At 39.2% G+C, this 18,200-nt stretch overlaps 2 protein-coding genes across 3 annotated transcripts; both read left to right on the forward strand.

Annotated features, from left to right (window-relative positions):
- The first annotated feature begins 7,383 nt into the window (after positions 1-7,383).
- Positions 7,384-10,220, forward strand: gtf3c6 (general transcription factor IIIC, polypeptide 6, alpha). Of its 2 annotated transcripts, none has more exons than XM_083893548.1 (6): positions 7,384-7,513; positions 7,771-7,851; positions 7,939-8,002; positions 9,280-9,324; positions 9,429-9,536; positions 9,677-10,220. In XM_083893548.1, the coding sequence occupies exons 1-6, from the start codon at positions 7,490-7,492 to the stop codon at positions 9,802-9,804; spliced, it is 450 nt and encodes a 149-aa protein (XP_083749674.1). In that variant the 5' UTR covers positions 7,384-7,489; the 3' UTR covers positions 9,805-10,220. The 2 variants fall into 2 exon arrangements, with proteins under 2 accessions (XP_083749674.1, XP_083749675.1); XM_083893549.1 differs by having other exon boundaries at positions 9,289-9,324.
- A 277-nt stretch (positions 10,221-10,497) lies between these two features.
- calub (calumenin b) lies at positions 10,498-17,630 on the forward strand. Its single transcript, XM_083893544.1, has 7 exons — positions 10,498-10,533; positions 11,800-12,042; positions 13,773-13,966; positions 14,383-14,549; positions 14,673-14,733; positions 15,131-15,330; positions 15,826-17,630. Exons 2-7 carry the CDS (start codon positions 11,822-11,824, stop codon positions 15,928-15,930), a joined length of 948 nt encoding a protein of 315 aa, XP_083749670.1. The 5' UTR covers positions 10,498-10,533; positions 11,800-11,821; the 3' UTR covers positions 15,931-17,630.
- Positions 17,631-18,200: the final 570 nt, after the last annotated feature.

The following is an 18,200-nucleotide window of genomic DNA, read 5'->3' on the forward strand; positions in this document are numbered from 1 at the left end:
AAAATAAATATTGTGGTGAATCATATATTTTTCTTTGTGAGCACAGTCGCATGCGTCACTACTACAGGAGCTTCCTGATATTATTAACGTCTCCTCGTCTCCTCTTCTGTTTCTGAGTGACAGATGGACGTCACATGAGAAAGATTCATCTCTCTTACTCTGTGCGCCACATTCTCATTACTGACCTTTTTTAATCAAGGAGAGACCTTAATGTAACCCTTTCACCTTCTACTTCAACCGACCCCCCCCTTCTACCTCTTCCTTCAACACCCTCTCTCCTCTCCTACCCCCATCCTCCCTCCCTCCTCGCTCCTCTCTGCAGCTTAAAGATATATGGCTCATATCGGCACTCTGATAGTGCTTTAATGTACTGTGTTTATGTCACAGGCCACAGACCCTTACCCACTGCAGCTGTCCACTGTCCTGCCACAGAGTGCTGAGGGGCCAAAGCCTGCTTGCCTGCCTGCCAGCAGCTGAGAACAGTCTCTAATCTGATAAAGATTTTCATTTACACTGCAATCAATAACTCGGGTCTATCGGCAATGTAACTATTTATACAAGCATTCCTGGCTCCCCATCGATCACAAGTGCGGGAAGCCATCATTTAACAAGGTGTGTGTGTGTGTGTGTGTGTGGACATCTATGTGAGTCATAATGTGTATACATCCTGTTGTGCACTGCAGACCATTTGTGATCATGTCAGTTAAGCACACAAACAGGTTTTCCCCCGCTATTCTAACCGAGGTCACTGCACTGACTTCCATTCATTAGGTCGAAGCATGATCTCTAACCTGAACTATAACCAGTTAATAACTAATCAGAAACCGAACCACAACTAAAATAGCTCTGAAATTAACCAGATTCCTCAGAAATTAGATTCTGCCTCATTGAGACCAGGTTTTGGTCTCTATGAGGACTACCGGTCCTGACAAGGTCAGTGTTTAAGCCAGAGAAGAGGCAAGACACACAAACAAATGGAGCAAGCAGATGAGTCCATATTATTTGACAATATGGTTATATATTTGATATAACCAACCAACCAAGTATTTATGTGTGTGTGTGTGTGTGTGTGTGTGTGTTACCTCTTGTTGCTTAACCCATTTGCTTGTATTTGTTACGTCTGACATAAACACTCCATAAACAGTCCTCAAGGAGACCAAAACCTAGTCCTAGGGCATGAACTGGTTATGGATCAGGCTTTGGTTAGGGGCTGTCCAAACAAATAGAAGTCAGAGCAGAGTGTGTGTGTGTGTGTGTGTGTGTGTGTGTGTGTGTGTGTGTGTGTGTGTGTGTGTGTGTGTGTGTGTGTGTGTGCGTGTGTGTGTGGACGGACGGGAGAGAAAGACAGCAGGGTGTGAAGGAGAGAGAGAAGAAGTTGTGTGGTACTTAGGAAAATGCATTTTGTTTAGTTTTTTTGTTATTGTTATTAGTATTTGGACAAACAGTTGGACGAGGACAAACGCTGCTCTGCGAGGGGAGTCCGTGGATTTGTTCTCGACTATCAAGGTAATGATACGCTCCGTGTGTCCATGACTGTGGGACTGTTTTGAATAGTTTGTCCCTGTCTCGCGCTGTGCTGACCAACACGCAGTGTCCACGCGCTCCCTCTACTCTCTTCGGCCTTTGTTTACACTGGACCTCATCGTGCTCCGTTCAGATTCAGTTGAGGAAACAAAGTGATCGTGTCTCAGTGTCCAGTAACAGGTGACTCACTGCACACACACAGCAACAAAGACACCGTCAGTATCACCACTGACCAAACACCCCCCTCTCTATCCCCGGCACCGATACCGGACCGCTTCCTCCCTCTGCTCCTCTCAAGAAAACCGTCAACAAATTCGCACACTTACATTTCCGCAGCGGCTCCGGCACAAAGCTCCGTATGCTGAATGTGTAGTAGTCCAGAAAACAGTCATGGAGAGAGCCCACTCATTCCTTATGAATGATCCTCTGCGTGTTTTCTTTTTTTTAACGGAGCCAGGAGAGAGAAGAGAGGAAGAGAGGGGAAAAGAGGAGGGGAAGAGAGAGAGAGAGAGGGAGAGAGCAGCGGGGTCCGAGTTGTTAGCAAACAACAGTGTAATTAAAGCTACATATACGGGCTGTAGTAAACAGGAGAAGGGGGGACGGAGGGGTCTGTGCGAGCTCCAGAGGTAGAATGAGTTCTGATCACTGTGGGGGGAAAAACACTTGGCTCTTTATTCCTGCTAATTAGTTTCCCCCTTCGAAAAATGGCTGAGCGTGCGCGCAGTGCGCATGTGCGTAATTGCGCAGACGCCGCTAATTAGCCCGTTTGGATCAATAGGATTCCGCGAGAGAGGGAGAGAGAGAGAGAGAGAACAAGGGGATGAGGAAAAAAGAAATAACAATTGAAATGGTGAATTTTATTTTGTTAACGTTTGATCGAAAATTCTACTTTAAGGTGGACACGAAGTGGCGCATCTCCGATTGTCAAATTAATAAAGAAGATAATATTATATATATATGTATATATCTATATCTATATATAGATATATATATCTATATATAGATATATATATACATAACTATATATATATATAGTTATGTATATATACATATATATATATGTGTGTATATATATATATATATATATATGCATAATATAATAATAGAATAACACGAAGTAGCACAACGTCTGGATAAAGTAAATATTGCCAAAAAAAAACATCTATTCACAATAAGATTTTTCTTTTGAGGAATATTTTTGGATGTTGCCCTGAAAACACATACACACACACACACACAAAATGCGACACTATCTCCGTGATTCACTGTTGATAACACACACGCACACACACACACACACAATATCATATTTGTGCTTGTGTTCATGATAAATCGCAGGACCGACGCAGGGGTCAGACATCATGTTCTGAATCTGGATTTAAAAAAGTGACAATGAAATATTGTCACTTTGGCGTGATTTTTAAAAGTTGCAGCTCAGAATTTGACGAGAAAACATTGTCACGAGACAATGATATGAACAATATAAATGTTTATATGAAAAATAATCATTAAAAAATAAAATCTTGAGTTTTTAGGACACTGGTCTATGGATCGCGGATGTCAGTTTAGTATCTAAATTTAAAATTGTCCACGTTATACATATATATATACATATACATATACATATACATATACATATATATATATATATGTATATGTATATGTATATATGTTAGGGGTTGTCCTGCTCCGGTCGTCCCATCTTTCGGCTCTATTGTTATGATAATACTATTGTGATTTTGGTTCCCCCTGGATGTGCAATCTGTCCACCACCGTCCATATTTTATTAGACAAGACACCAACAAATATATTTTTTGTGTTAATAAAATCAAATACCCTGCCTTTGTCGTCATGTAAGCATCCTTAATCCTTATTTACTTATCTATTTATGCAATTACAGAAAATAATGTTTTAAAGGAAAAAGAAAACGCACCATATGTATAAAAAAAAACAATAGAGAAATATTGTAACATTACTGCGTGAGCTTTGGGGGGAGCAAAAGCATTAACCGCAGAGAGAATACTATCAGCTCAGTGTTGCGTGAAACAACCGCAGCATACAAGGCCATATCGGAATAATACATGAATATTAATGCTATTCCGTTATGCTGCGTTTCACGGCACAGACATTTTTTGATTATTTTTGTTTTTCCGTTGTTGTTTTTGAGTCCGAACAAAAGGCCATTTCATAAAGTGCAAAATGATTTGACCTTTGCGTTTCTACTCCAATAATTATTAATTTGCGGTTGTCTGTCTCTGCGGCACATTGTGACACGTGTATAAGCAAAGAGCGCAGCTGATCACTAACATCCTTCAGAGATGCTGCAGCAGTTCCTAAGTTTGAGGTGGTTTTGTGAGCAGGAGACAATGACAGCACAAAGGTTTGTGTTCAAGTCATGTTTTTTTAAGTGCTACACAAAAGCAGTTGGACTTGGTGAGGCTTTTAGAGACGATTCACCTCTTAATTCAAGACAACCCAGGGTCAGCTGCTCAGAAACATGACTGAGGATTCACACATTATCATCCTCTCTGACTGATGTGTCTGTGATTTTGTAGAATTCAATAAAATCAATTGAATCTATATCTACACATCTATAAATCCAAAATAATGTGGATGTGCAGGTCAGCTCTTACATATTTATGTATCTTCACTGTAAATGTTTCATGAACGTATAAGGGCTATTTGAATTTCCACCATAAACAATTTATCTTTAATGTTTACACGGCAGAGCCATGGCACAGAACAGTCCTCGTCCCTTCGGGTTATTTGCACCAGCAGTTAATGGTGTAAATTCCCCTTTACATTTGCATTTGTGGATTTGTAGTGAGCCCCATTTAAAACAATAAAAAGACATGTAAATACACACAAAGGTAAGGCAAGATGAGATCAGTCCCATTACGGGGAGAATTTGCTGTGGTGCAGTCGCACATAGAATAGAATGTAAAGGTTATACATTGTCTGCATGCATAAAACCACCTATCTATATAGAGTATTATGTGAAATAGAATATGTACAATGTAAACAGTATGTAACCCAGATATCTACAACATGGACATAGGATGCGTGGTGTAAACATTGTGCAGGATGATACTGAAGTATTGATGTTGATGTTGATGTTTCTTATGCATGTTTTGTGTACATTTTGAACCTCAAGAGAGACGGGAGATGAGCTGCTCCTCCCCACTGTGAGTTCATTTTTTTAGTGATAAATATAGAAATTTAATATTTTAGCCATATTAAATCTCTTATGTGAATGTGCGTCTATTTATAATCTACACACACACACACACACCCACACACACACACACTTCTCTCTGTGTCTGTCTTACACACTTGAGCATGCACAGGCCGCACTGTAAAAACCTCAGTGCCCTCAGGTGTATAATGCCAGAGGTTGTTGTTTTCACTGTAATATATAGTTAGCCCTTCCACCAATTTACCCTGTCAGTGCTAATGGGGCAATTAACCACTCCAACGCTGGCCCCCCAGGCAGAAAGAGAGCCAAAAGCTCCCCAACTCCAAACTTGTCTTTATGACATTTATATGACAAACTGTGGGGGGAAGCTGGGGACCCATCTGACACCTTGGAGGGTCCTTAATGTCACTCCCTCCCTTGCCCCCACCGCCCCTTTCTGCCCCAGGGTATGGCACTGAGGAGGAAGTGTAATACATCACACACACACACACATATATATATATGAGGAGGTTAAAAAAACAAAAAACTTTGAAGTACATGCAAAGATTCAAGTGGGCAACGCTGCCTCACACACCATGTCCAATTCTGCATTGTCACACACACACACACACACACACACACACACACACACACACACACACACACACACACACACACACACACACACACACACACACACACACACACACACACACACACACACACACACACACACACTTGAAGCCAACACACTCCAACTTGACCTCTCCCTTCATTGAAGCCTTTTCAGTGTCTATGTCCCTCCATCTTTGTCTCTGCTCACATTCCCCCCCCTGTCCTTCTTACATCCCCAAGGAGGCAATAACCTCCCCAGCAAGTGCTTCCCCTTGAGTCGTTGTCATAGTAACTCGTGGGCTGGTCGACATGACAACCCCACCATGGTCCAGAGATAGATGATAGGCCAGAAATGGGGAGGGAGAAGGCACATCATGGGGGGATTTGCACCCCCCCTTTAATTTGGTTTGCCTGACTCTGATTCAAAATGTTATTTTTTCTCTCTCTCTCTCTCTCTCTCTCTCTGAGGGTGAGGTGTCGGCAAACCTGCTTTATATTTACAGGTATTTACAGTTTGTTGTCGGCCCACTGGTGTCGGCCCTCGCTATATGGCTCTATCGCAATTTGTATCACCATTTATTCTCTAACCACATTAAAATTCTCAAATGCTTGAAATATAAATAAATGTAAATTATTTTTCAGTTTTTCAAGCTCAAATTTTAAAATAAAAGGCTATCTTATCTTATCTTGTTGTATCTTAAAACAGACATACATACTTTGTTTGTCCAGGGAATGTTATTCAGGGTTATTGTATTTTGCTCTTTAAATGTTGATTCTACTTTGTATTTTTACCAAGAAATCCATGAAGATGAAATCCTAGGAATACAAAGATTTTCCATGCAGCAATCCCATTTTTAAATGCCACAGCAACAGTACTGTTTATTTAAAGAGTCTCCACCACTTTGTAAAACATCTGTTTGTTTGTTTTCAACAGAATTGCTGCATCTGAGAGAAAAAGCAAAAAAATTTGAACCAGAAAAAAGACAACATAAAAACATGCATTTGCCAGAAAAAATATACTGCACATAAAATTACATTAAATATGACAATAGTATATTTTCTTTTTATCAATCGTCTATTTATTACAGCTGCTCATTCTCCCAACAAGCGTCCTGACCGCCGGTGCTGCTGCTGTATGTCACCTGTCACCTGACACCTGATCAACGACATTTCCAATGATTTAAATGAAGACTATTAGACACATTATCATTTTTTCCCCCGCTTCAATGTGTGTGTAATTCAAAATACATGTGTGTTGTTTACCAGTCTTCTGTGTCGTAAGTAAATAAATAAATAAATGCACTGTTGGTTGATTCTCCAGCCTTGATGAAACTTCTGTGGCTGTCTTTGGTTCATAAATTATAAAAATCTAGTTTCTGCCTTTAATTATTTCGAGTTATGTTAATTAATATATAAAAAAAATTTGAGAGCAAAAAAGGTGGATTTTTAAAAATGTGGACCAGGTTTCTTGCACCAGGCTCCAGGAGGATGGAGACCAGAGTAAAACACACACCTGTGCAATAACTGCAGTCCAAACAAAGTGTGTGTATTTACATCACTAAGCTACCATGTTCTTTTTCTCACAATTTTTCCTTATTGTGCATTTGAATCATGATTTATTCACACATGTTTTAGTAACGTTTCTTATCTGGCAACCTCTGTATGTAACAGTTTGTCTTTTTATGGTTTTTTTGTTGTTGTTGTTTGTTTAAATTCTTTTCCAGCCTTTTTCGACATTTTAATTTTGTTTTTTTCTGCCTCTGCCTTTAACAGATATATGTTCCTCTAGGGATCAGTAAAGTGTATCGTCTCATTTCATCTCATCACATCACTCAGAGCTTGGCCTCCTGCAGGTCAGCAGATACATTAATAACATTAATGTTACAGACAGACAGACAGACAGAGAGACAAAAAGAAAAGATATGCTCTCACAATTTCACACTAAACGCCTCATCTGCTTTACATATCTGTAAAACTGAGCAACAGCGCCCCTGTCTGGTCTGGGTCTATAACTGAAAGTAGCTTAGCCTCAACATATTTCCTCTCCTCTCGGACACCATACATTCGCGGAAGTGCTGTTATTTACACGAATACGTCCATGAACCACCGTGACACTTTTCTGTGAACAATATCAGTATCCGTTTATTTATTTTTCTCTGTTCTCGAACTGTGGACATGGAGGATGAATGGGAAGAAGAGGTAAGAAAGGGGAAGAATACTGGCTAACGCTACAACGTGTATCTAACCCGTTAGCTTAGTGTTGAATGGCTGCTAGTTTTATTGTAGCATGTGTTATTATTTTGGTGAAACGGAGGAGAAATGAGGACATGAGAGTCTGAACCACGGACAACTATGACCAATCCACTGTGATAAAACTCCCGTAAATATGTTATTTTATCAGTTTGTTCATCGTATATTGACTTTGACGCCAGTGTTCTCTCTCTGTCTGTGATTAGGAGCAGCTTGTTGTGGTGGAGCTCTCTGGTATAATCAATAACGACTTTCTGTCCAAGAGTCGAGGCACATGTAAGATACTGGTGAGCAGCATGTCATTGTCAGGTTAAAGAGAAGCTGGCTGATGAACACCACACTCATTCACTGCTTTTTGTCCATTTGCATTCAAGGATATTGACAGTGACAGACCCATGATGCAGGTTGGACAGTATGTGTTTGCAGGAGAATATGAAGGTAAGAATAAACCCCGCAAAATCAAATGATTCATTATTTTAATTTCATACTGGTTTATTATTATTTATGGTTCATTTCAGACCCACAGTGGTAGCTAAATCTCCCTAAATATTTAATTTACTCGTCACTCTCAAAATTAATATCCAAATTATAGAGGATATTATATATTTTTAATACAACATTAAATAGAGGGAGCACAAACCCCTGCCAAGGCTGCTTTAATTGACTATATGCACAGAGCGTCACTGACAACTTCCGCTAAAACATAAGCCAGCTTCTTTATTTAGGGTCAGTTGCCTTGGCTTTTTAAGGTAACTTTAGGGATTCTTGTAGTAGTTGTTTTAGTAGTCAGCACTGAGGGATCAAAATAGCCGAAAATGAAAAAAGGCGATAAAATGTATACAATGTAAGGGGATCAAAGGGCTACATCCCTATGTTAGATTCTATATTTCATCACTAAACACTTTTGGTAACTTCTGCAGACACCAACTGCGGAACATCTCTGAATCTTTGACTGACAGTAACGCCCCTTTTCCACCTATGGTCCCAGCTCGCCTCGGCACGGGTTAGGTTGGTTTTCCATTACTAAATGGTACCTTCTCAATGTGGAGTCATGTTTTACACGCGACACATACACACAAACGAGTGTCTAGTGATGTGAAGCAGTTGTTTTCAGTGTAACTGAATCTTTAGAATGAGTTATGAGTTTGTTCAGTTCTTCCTCTATGACTGTGTGACACAGTCACTGGACTGAAATACAGCGACAGGGTTTGCCATGCAGCTTGCTATCAGCAGGGCTGTTGCTAAATACACCAGACTCATTCAAAGTCATTTTTATCTGAGCTACAGTTCAGCTTGATTCTTGTGTTGTACATCTCTTTCTGTGATGGCACTCTGACCAATCAGTGGCCGGCAGTCTGGCGATGTTGCGCATAGTATCGCCAAAGTAAGCTGGCAGCCTCCTTGGCAGCTATAGAAAAAAAAAACCAAAAAACTTGCCATTTAGAACAAGGGAATGGTATGAAAATGTCCCTTTTTAAAAGGTTTTATATCTTCTAACCTGAAATACAGTCACCGTTTTCGAAGAATATCTATAAACTCCATCCTCAGAAATCAGACAGCTGATAACATTTTATTTTTTATTTTATTTTTTTTAAATAAAGTTACAGAAATGTATAGATAGAGTCAAATGAAGCAGATTTTTTTGACCAGAATTAAAGGAGCACCCCTAATCAAAAACTGTTTTTTTGTTGTTGTTATCCCTCCCTCTTGTTAAGATGCGTTAGGAACTTGTGTGCTGTTTGAGGAGGGACCAGAGACAGGTAAGGCTCAGTGTTTATTGCAGTGTCTCAACCATGTTTGTGTGTACAGTACATGTTTTTTCTGATTGTTTTTTTATCCTTTTGACATCCATGTACACGTGCAGAACAAGCCGACAGTGTACCAGAGCTGAAGTACATGTGCCACACTGTGAAGAAGCTGATGATGCAAAGAATCTTCCTCACTGAAAGAAAAGAGGGAGAAACCAGTGCAGGTCAGCTTGAAGAAGTCACATTTGTAATTGTGTTCATATTGCTTGATTTTTGTTTTGTGGAGCAGCTTGAACCGGCCTTCCTTCTAGTAGCTTTACAAGCAATCAGCTTCTCACAATGATTGTTTTTTGTGTTGCCTCAGATGGTAGTGATCAGGGTGAACACTGGGACTCAAGCTGTCAAACCAGTCAAGGAGAAAAGGGCAATCACCAGGGGATGACGGAGGAAAAGATGGACTGCATAGATTTGGAAACCTCAGCAGAGGGTTGAGAGGTTGAAAGTTCGCTTTATTACATTATGACCTGGCTATGCACCCTATACAAACATCTTTGAGAAGACACTATGTTAAGAAAGTCAGAAAGTACATTGTGTGTCACAATCCTTCTCCAGAAACTGTGTACTAACTTGGCTTTAATGATTCTCAGAATGAAGATATTTTAATGCCATCCAACAGAAATATGGCATTATATGAAGAAAAACATGCTTTAACAGTTCAACATGTTAATCTAGATGGTAGGGGTTGTGGGAAAAGAAGAGGAGGTATTTGAGGAAGCTCACCAGCAGGAAGTTCTGTCCTTGTGCCTCTGTTATCCTCAGTTTAATCAGATCAGAAGGGGTGAAACCTGAAAGTATTATGTGTTTAATAATATTTTCATAAAGAAATGTAAATGTTTAAATAAATTGTTACTGAAGTGGGTGTTTATTTTTTATCTTTTTTTACCGGAAATAAAAAGCTTAAGTGTTACTAATGCAGTTACTGTGCTGCTGCTTCGTGTCACTTTTATGAATGAAGGGGGCTTTGTTGACTTTGAGGACGTGGCGGTTCTCGGCCAATCCAATCACTGGTGTTCTCCTGAAGTGGACCAATCAGCGAGCGACATCGCACTCCGCTCCCTACAACCTGATTGGTAGGTCGGCCTTTTAGCACAGGAAGTACATGGGTGTGTTTCCGGTAAGGAGGGCGTTAAACTGCAACGACGAACTTCCCTGAAGACACCGGTGAGTTTTCCAGCTTAATTTTTGTCCTAAATTAGGACATTTTAATATACTTAAATACGTATATGGTTCCGTTGGATTATAGGAAGAGGCAACACGAGCGACTATATATCTTCCTATTTATCTTTACTGGACGCAGGAAACCACAGATAAAACGGAGCAGTACGCTAGGTTAGCTCCACTAGTGTTGGTGTCCAACCCTGGTAATAAATGATAACGGTCTTAACTAGAAAACTTTCAACACATTGTCGTAACACAGTGAAATAAAGTGAAGTAGTGAAATATACTAAGTTATAATTAAAGTCGTGTGGACGTAAGAGAAGTATTTAAATCAAAAGACTACTTATTTATTTATTTTTATTAATGTTGCAATCTATACAAGTGTTAATTGTTTTATTTTATTCATTGACTTAACGGGTACAATGCTCTTCAATAAACATCACTGTAAATGCGCCAGAGTTAGTCCATAGGCTATTTTTAATCTGTACCCCTTTAATGTCACGGTATTCTTCACCAAAATAGATTCAGTTCACAAGATAATTGCTATATATATATACGCTTTGAAACTTAACATGGCTCTAAAACACACAAAACAAACTTACATTTTTGTATGAATAGCTTTAGAATAGAATTGCTGCTCATAGTGATCGTTTTAAAACACAATTAATGCGGGTCTTCTGTTTGTTGACAGAATGTTTAAAGTTACATGAAATGGCAGTATAGTCTCACAATTCAGTTATCCTTTTAATGGAAATTCAGCGCAATCGAGTAATTGCATTTATAAATATGTTCTCTAAATGTAAATCAGCCCTGATGTGTTAATATTAGTTTAATTTATCTCCATGAAGGCTCAAATGTTAAGTTTGGGTTGAAAGTTGGTTAGTAGTCATTTTGTTGTAGTTTGTGATTTATTGTGTAATATTGAGAGAGCCAGTCTTCACCTCTAAGACTTAACCTGAACATGAACATTTTATGTAATAATGGCATGATGCATGTTGCGTCAGACGGTGTACCTAGTGAAATTGACAAACTTGTCATTCAAAGGTGTCATTTGTCAGTTGTTGTGTGTAGAGAATTGTGTTAATGTCTTGAGTGGCAAGGCATTTTATTTGTATAGCTCAATTCCTTTCATAGCTCAGGGTATTGCTTACACCATGAATCATAGCATGGCCAGTCCACAGCTGCACCAAGTGTTGTAACAGTCTGTCTGCATACTCTGTTTGAGCAAAGACCAAATTCTGTTCTCTTTTTCTTTAACATTTTCTCCAGACGGTGTTGGCACATAAACAGGATGGAGCTGCGGCCGTTTTTCATGTGCTTTGCTCTCTGTGTGGTTTATGCAACCAGCAAGCCAACTGAGAAGAAGGACCGTGTTCATCACGACGATCCTCTCAGTAACAAGGAGCATGACGATGGCGAGAGCTTTGACTATGATCATGAAGCCTTTCTGGGAGAAGAGGAGGCCAAGACCTTTGACCAGCTCACACCAGAGGAGAGCAAGGAGAGACTTGGGTAATTTTAACTAATTCAGGCAGACTTTTTGAATCTGGAGGATAAATGAAACCTTATACATTTATTTGCAAAAAAAAAAATATGGAATGTATAACGCTATATCAGTGCTTTTTATATTGGACCCACTATCCAAAGATGAAAAACAGTTCATACTATAAGAACATTTATGCTTTAGCTACGTTTTCTGACTATTTTTACTGCAACACCTAATATTATTTTGAACAGGTAAACCAGCAGTTTCAAAGTCTTATATGTTGAATCATATGAAATGACTCACAGCATTTTCTGCATCAATAACTTAATTGCATACATCTTATGTGAATAGACAAGGAATTATTTAAAGTTATTTTGCAAACCCACTGCAAAAAAGATATGATACCATGGCCCATGTGTGGGTCCTGGCCATTGTTAAAGTTACTCAGGACGTCCAATAACTTACTTATTACATATTACTCCTTTAAAAAGTAATACTCATAATTATAACTTGGTATCGACAGTAGTACTGGTGAAATTGCTGTCTTACTCATTTGAAAAGTGGAATTTCTTTTAAAACTGAATCAACTTAATTGAAACAGGAATTATCAGTCAATCTGTAAACATGGCAGCAAAAAACAAAAATATCAGTCTCTTCCTCTCACTTACACCATTAAAAGCTTCTTCAAAAAGTAGATGTCTTAATTAGGGATGTGAATCTTTGGGTGGCTCAAGATTTGATTCCGATTCTTAGGGTCATGATTTGATTCAAAATCAATTAATACGATTCTCGATTCAAACGATTCTCGATTCAAATTGATTGATTGATACAATGCATAGTGTGTTGAGGGAAATGATGGCATCAAAACAGTACAGTTTGTATAAGATAATGTGATAATGTAATGTGATTCCTGTGTGAATCGATTTTTCCCCCAACCCTAGTCTTAATATCTTTATCCTTCAGCTGTGTGTGATAGTGTGTCATCTTCACCAGAAGGTATATGAGATTAAACTGTTCAAAGATGGATCTCAATAATTTATTATTATTATCAAGCATTTCTGTGTCAGTCCATAGCAGCAGCAGCAGCAGCAGCAGCAGCTTTCTATTGGTCATTATTCACAAACAACCCCATGTGCACAGACTGCGACTGCAATAATAATGTGTGGCACGGTGGAACTGCTCTAAAGGACAAAAAAAAAAGTAAATAGTGATGTAGTAACACATTAATGCAGGCTTGCTTCATTGTTAAACACAATTAGACCCCCTGTTCTGAAGCTAACGCCACCCAATGCCCAGTTTTGAAAAATGACAAGAAGTGGGCTGTGAGCTGAGGTAGGGAGAGAGGCGATCAGTGAAATCTGACACGGAGTTGAAGCCGTTTACCAATGAGTGGACGAAGAAAGTCTGTGGCAAAATTTGAATGCAGTAGCTGATATTTGACCATAGAGGCAGTAGATACACTGATTTTTATCATGTAATGCATCATTTCAATACTTTACACTGAACTGTGTAGTTTTGCACCTGGACCAACAAATAACATCACACATACACATGCACTGGATTACACCTGGAAAAAGTGGTTCAGGGATTTAGAGGGAAAGATTTAAATTATTTTGACAGTTACTTGTTATCTGATTGTTTTCATTCAAATGTACCTTCAGATGTAGGACACCCTTAATTTTGTACAATGACAATAAAGGCTATCGTATCTTAAAGATTGAAATGTTTGCCATATTTCTGTATGTTTTTTTTGCAGCATGTTGGTTGAACGTATTGATGAGGATAAGGACGGCTATGTAACTGCTGAGGAGATGAAGAGGTGGATCAAACACGCTCAGAAGCGCTGGATCTACGACGATGTGGAGCGGCAGTGGAAAACTCACGACCTCAACGGGGATAATTTTGTGTCGTGGGAGGAATACAAGAATGTCACATATGGATACATCCTTGGTATGGCTTATTTTAATATTGTGCATTTTATTTTATTATTTAATAGGACTGCAACTAATCATTATTTACATAATCGATTAATCTGACGAATATTTTCTCGTTGAATTGATTCATTAACGATGATGTTCTCAAATCTCTTGTTTTGTCTTGAATGATTTCTTTGTTTATATGGAGCAAAGGAACCATAAAACATTTACATTTAAGAAGCTGAAAAATCAGAAAACTTGTTTTATTATTGACAAACTCAACAACTCAAGCCTCAAGCCTATTAATCAATTATCAAAATAGTGGACAATAATAATTTAGTAATCAAGTATTCATTTATTTAGTCAAATAATCGCTGTAGCCCTATAATTGAAGTATACAGCATAAAGTATACATAAGTAAACATAACATGAAGTTTTCAAAACTTGCAGACGATCCAGATGCCGATGATGGCATCAGCTACAGGCAGATGATGGCTCGCGATGAGAGAAGATTTAAAATGGCCAACGAGGACAATGACCTCAAAGCCAACAAAGAGGAGTTCACAGCCTTCCTTCACCCTGAGGAGTACGACAACATGAAAGACATCGTCGTGCTGGTAAGTGAATATCACACATATATGTTAATTATGACAACGAATGATTGAATGGTTATTTATATATACTATGTATATATATGTATCTCACTACGTCCATCCCTGTGTTCTCTTTTGTTTCAATAGGAAACTATGGAAGACATCGACAAGAATGGAGATGGTTTAATTGATCTGAATGAGTACATAGGTAAGTTTTTTATAGCATTAGCATATAGCTAGTTTGGGTCACTTTATTCTCAGACGAACCAAGACAGATGGAGAATACAATGTTTAAATTTATTAGAAAATGTAGGATTGTATGCATTAACACGTTAATCGTGATTAAATAAGGTAGTGGTTGTTTTTTTTTTGTTTTTTTTATTGCATTTACTTAATGTGAACAGGGTACTTATAGGGTGTAGGACTCACTTATGGGGGTCAGTTTTTTTTTTGGAGGCACACTGAATACACTGCATGCGTATTGTGCGTGCGTGTGTTGCTCAGTGGTAGAGAAAGTCCTCTTTTAACTGGTTGTGGTTTGTGATTCCCAGCTCCACTAGTTTACATGCTTATTCTGTTCATTCTGTTCCTACCTTTGACTTCAGGTGACATGTACAACCAGGAGGGAGATGGTTCAGAGCCAGAGTGGGTGAAGACAGAGAGGGAGCAGTTTAGTGAGTTTAGAGACAAAAACAAGGACGGAAAGATGGACAAGGAGGAGACCAGAGACTGGATCCTGCCGAATGACTATGACCACGCCGAGGCAGAGGCCAAACATCTGCTCTATGAGTCTGATGCAGACAAAGTAAGTACAGTAAAAGATCTTGAATGATTTCATATTTCAACATTTGTGTGTTAGTGTTTTTGGTTAGACATGCACACAAGTCTGTTTGGTTGTTTGTATTGCAGGTCTCTGTGCTGCTTATATAAACTTAATTTCACTTCTCAAATATCACAACCGATGATTTATAAAGGAAAATCAAGCTTTTGCATACCACTGTATGAATTAGCAGAACTTGACGGGCGACAACATGCAGAGCTATATATGCAAGGTCACTTCCAGTTTTTCAATTCGACTGTTTCTGGCAAGCTGTCAGCCAAAGATGCAGAGATGTTCCGCAGTCGGTGTCTGCAGAAGCCACCAAGATTGATTTAGTGAGCTTTTCTCAGTTTCAATCTGGGATATTAAGAGAAGCCTAACTTAATCACACTTAAACAATTGTGTTATCTTGTTAAATGACACATTACCACAAATTTTTTGACAACCTTACCATCATGTTTGGTTCTCTCTCTTTGACAGGACGGCCGTCTGACCAAGGCAGAAATCGTGGACAAGTACGACCTGTTCGTGGGCAGCCAGGCCACCGACTTTGGAGAGGCTCTGACGCGACATGACGAGTTCTAACTTCCTCCTGCTTCCAGAGACTGTGTGCTCATCTTTTGTGTGTCACCTTAGTCATCTGACTGGAGTTGGAGAATTTCAAAAACACACCAGATGGGCTCCTTTAAATCCAACGCCTCAGACAATAATTTATTTGAATGTCTCCCATTGTACTCACACTAATATTTTAAGACATGTATACATGCTTGCGCTGTGTCCTCACGTGTTACACTGGGACATATTGCTTTATCATCCCAGCCTTGGCCAGTCAACTGTGTTAGATTTCTCTTTTGTTTTGCTTGAAATCACATTTTTATATGAAACGAAAGCCTCAAGAAAACAGCACTGGACTGTGAATCATTTTGAATTTGTCTATTCGTCTTTCAAATCAAGCAATCGGGCCAGAAACATTCTAGTTACTGATTTTTTTGGTTTCGTGTTTTCGATCGTTTATTACGTAGTTTAGAATAGTTTGTAACAAGGTGAAAATATGAAATTTCAGTAAAAACTAAGACATTTTGCACTAGTGCAATACAGAATGATTTGCTGGGACCTTGCTGTGTTTGCCTCACTGGTCCCCGCTGCATCCATGCTGACATAAGCTGGGGGTTGTGCTAAGGTTGAGCAGAGTTGAACAGTTAAGTAAGAGTAAGAGGAGTAGCAGGACCCCCTTTACACCTGGCTTTAAAATGTGTTTTCTGTGATCGGGTTGCAATCACGTAGCGCCTGACCACTTGTAAGTACAGGTGTAAATGCACCCGAGGACGTTTTTTTATGTCATCTGCTAAACCACTGTGAGAGGTGTTCGGAGGCGCATGGTGATCACATGATGAACCGAAGTGCACCAAGTCTCCAATGCATCTCCGCTCCACCCACAACAACCACATGAGCACATATAAGTTGGTGGTCTCCTCTGCTTTCGTTGGTTTTCCGTTTCACCCTCGTTGGAAGAGCAAAGTCCATACCACAGCGCAACTTCCCATGTGGATGCAGAGGGGCAGAGGATGACCATGATCAGATAGCAGTCAGATCTGGATAGATGCATGTTAATACCAGGTGTAAATGCATGTGGTGAAGAGCCATGGGATTAATCTGATCACAGAAAAAATGGTAACGTCAGGTGTAAAGGGAACAACAGATCAAAGCGTTCATCACCTCAACAGTGTGTGTGTGTAATGTGTGAAACTGTACACAGTATTCTTATTCATGACTGACTCCTCTAGTTTTGAGTTTTCTTTGTTTCAGCTGAACTGAAAAGTTGTTTGTGCCAAGCAAAAAAAAAAATCTTTGTAAGCGGTTTAAAAGAAAAAAAGCTTTCCTCCCCATCCCAAATATATCTGTTAATGGTTACATTATCACTACCATTCACCAACATTTATAACCACTGTTGATTCTTTTTATGCTATAATGTATATGATGATGTTTTTTACAGGCTAATCGCAGCCACAACAAGCCTTTCACGTGTGACTTTATTGTAAATAAGTTGTTGCTGTGCAAACAGAGCACTCTAACAAGCAGGCTCACTCTTTGTGATTGAGAAGAATCTCAATAAAAATTGGAACTGTACGTCTGCTGAAAGTCTCTTCACACAGCAGATTATAAGTTATATCCCCGCGTGATTTGAGGTCACCCTCAAACCATTTTCGAGATAGAAAATCTGTCTCCCGTTTGATTTTTGAAATTCTTTTATGAGGTTTTTTCTTCTTTGGGCTTCTCCCTCTAGGCGTTGCATGGATCGTCCCATTCATCCAGGATTGGGACGGCTCTGGGAGTACACTATCAGGGATCCCCCTGTGGCTGGGATCAAAGTGAGCAATGGGGATTGGGTTGTTAAATGGTAAATGTTTCTTACACAGAACAGTTTTACCATTCATTCCCAATCACTCACACTTTCATACAGCATATCTATGTGCAGAGCTTTTTCTATCACTCATCTTTTATAGCCATTCACAAACCGTGGGGTTAAGTGTCTTGCCCAACCATGTGGTATAAAGAAAATCACTCAAAAAACTCATGGCTCAGTGTTTCAGTCAGAGAGTAACTTTGCTCATGTTCAAGGAAAAGAAAGAAAATGGAGGGAAAAATTGAGTTTATAGCAGGTGTAACGAAAACAATAAAAGTAGCACAAGTTGCATGGGGCCAATGCAGGTGCTGCAGATCTGCTCAGGCTGAGACAGAGGTGACATCCATCCTGTTGTCGATGTACCACTAAAAAAAATCTTGGAGATGTTATTTGAAGGTTGACATTCTACATGGTGCCGCTTTATTATCACAATGAGTGAACCTGAAAACAA

The sequence above is a fragment of the Microchirus variegatus genome, assembly GCF_963457635.1.
Source record: "Microchirus variegatus genome assembly, chromosome: 8".
NCBI lineage: Eukaryota > Metazoa > Chordata > Actinopteri > Pleuronectiformes > Soleidae > Microchirus > Microchirus variegatus.

Excerpts from the sequence above, each read along its gene's own strand:
- gtf3c6 (XM_083893548.1), top strand. The coding sequence starts at position 7,490 with ATGGAGGATGAATGGGAAGAAGAG. Across the intron at positions 9,325-9,428 it reads TGAGGAGGGACCAGAGACAG|AACAAGCCGACAGTGTACCA; the intron begins GTAAGGCTCAGT and ends GTACACGTGCAG. Across the intron at positions 9,537-9,676 it reads AGAGGGAGAAACCAGTGCAG|ATGGTAGTGATCAGGGTGAA; the intron begins GTCAGCTTGAAG and ends GTGTTGCCTCAG.
- calub (XM_083893544.1), top strand. The coding sequence starts at position 11,822 with ATGGAGCTGCGGCCGTTTTTCATGTGCTTTGCTCTCTGTGTGGTTTAT. Across the intron at positions 14,550-14,672 it reads TGAAAGACATCGTCGTGCTG|GAAACTATGGAAGACATCGA; the intron begins GTAAGTGAATAT and ends TTGTTTCAATAG. Across the intron at positions 15,331-15,825 it reads ATGAGTCTGATGCAGACAAA|GACGGCCGTCTGACCAAGGC; the intron begins GTAAGTACAGTA and ends TCTCTTTGACAG.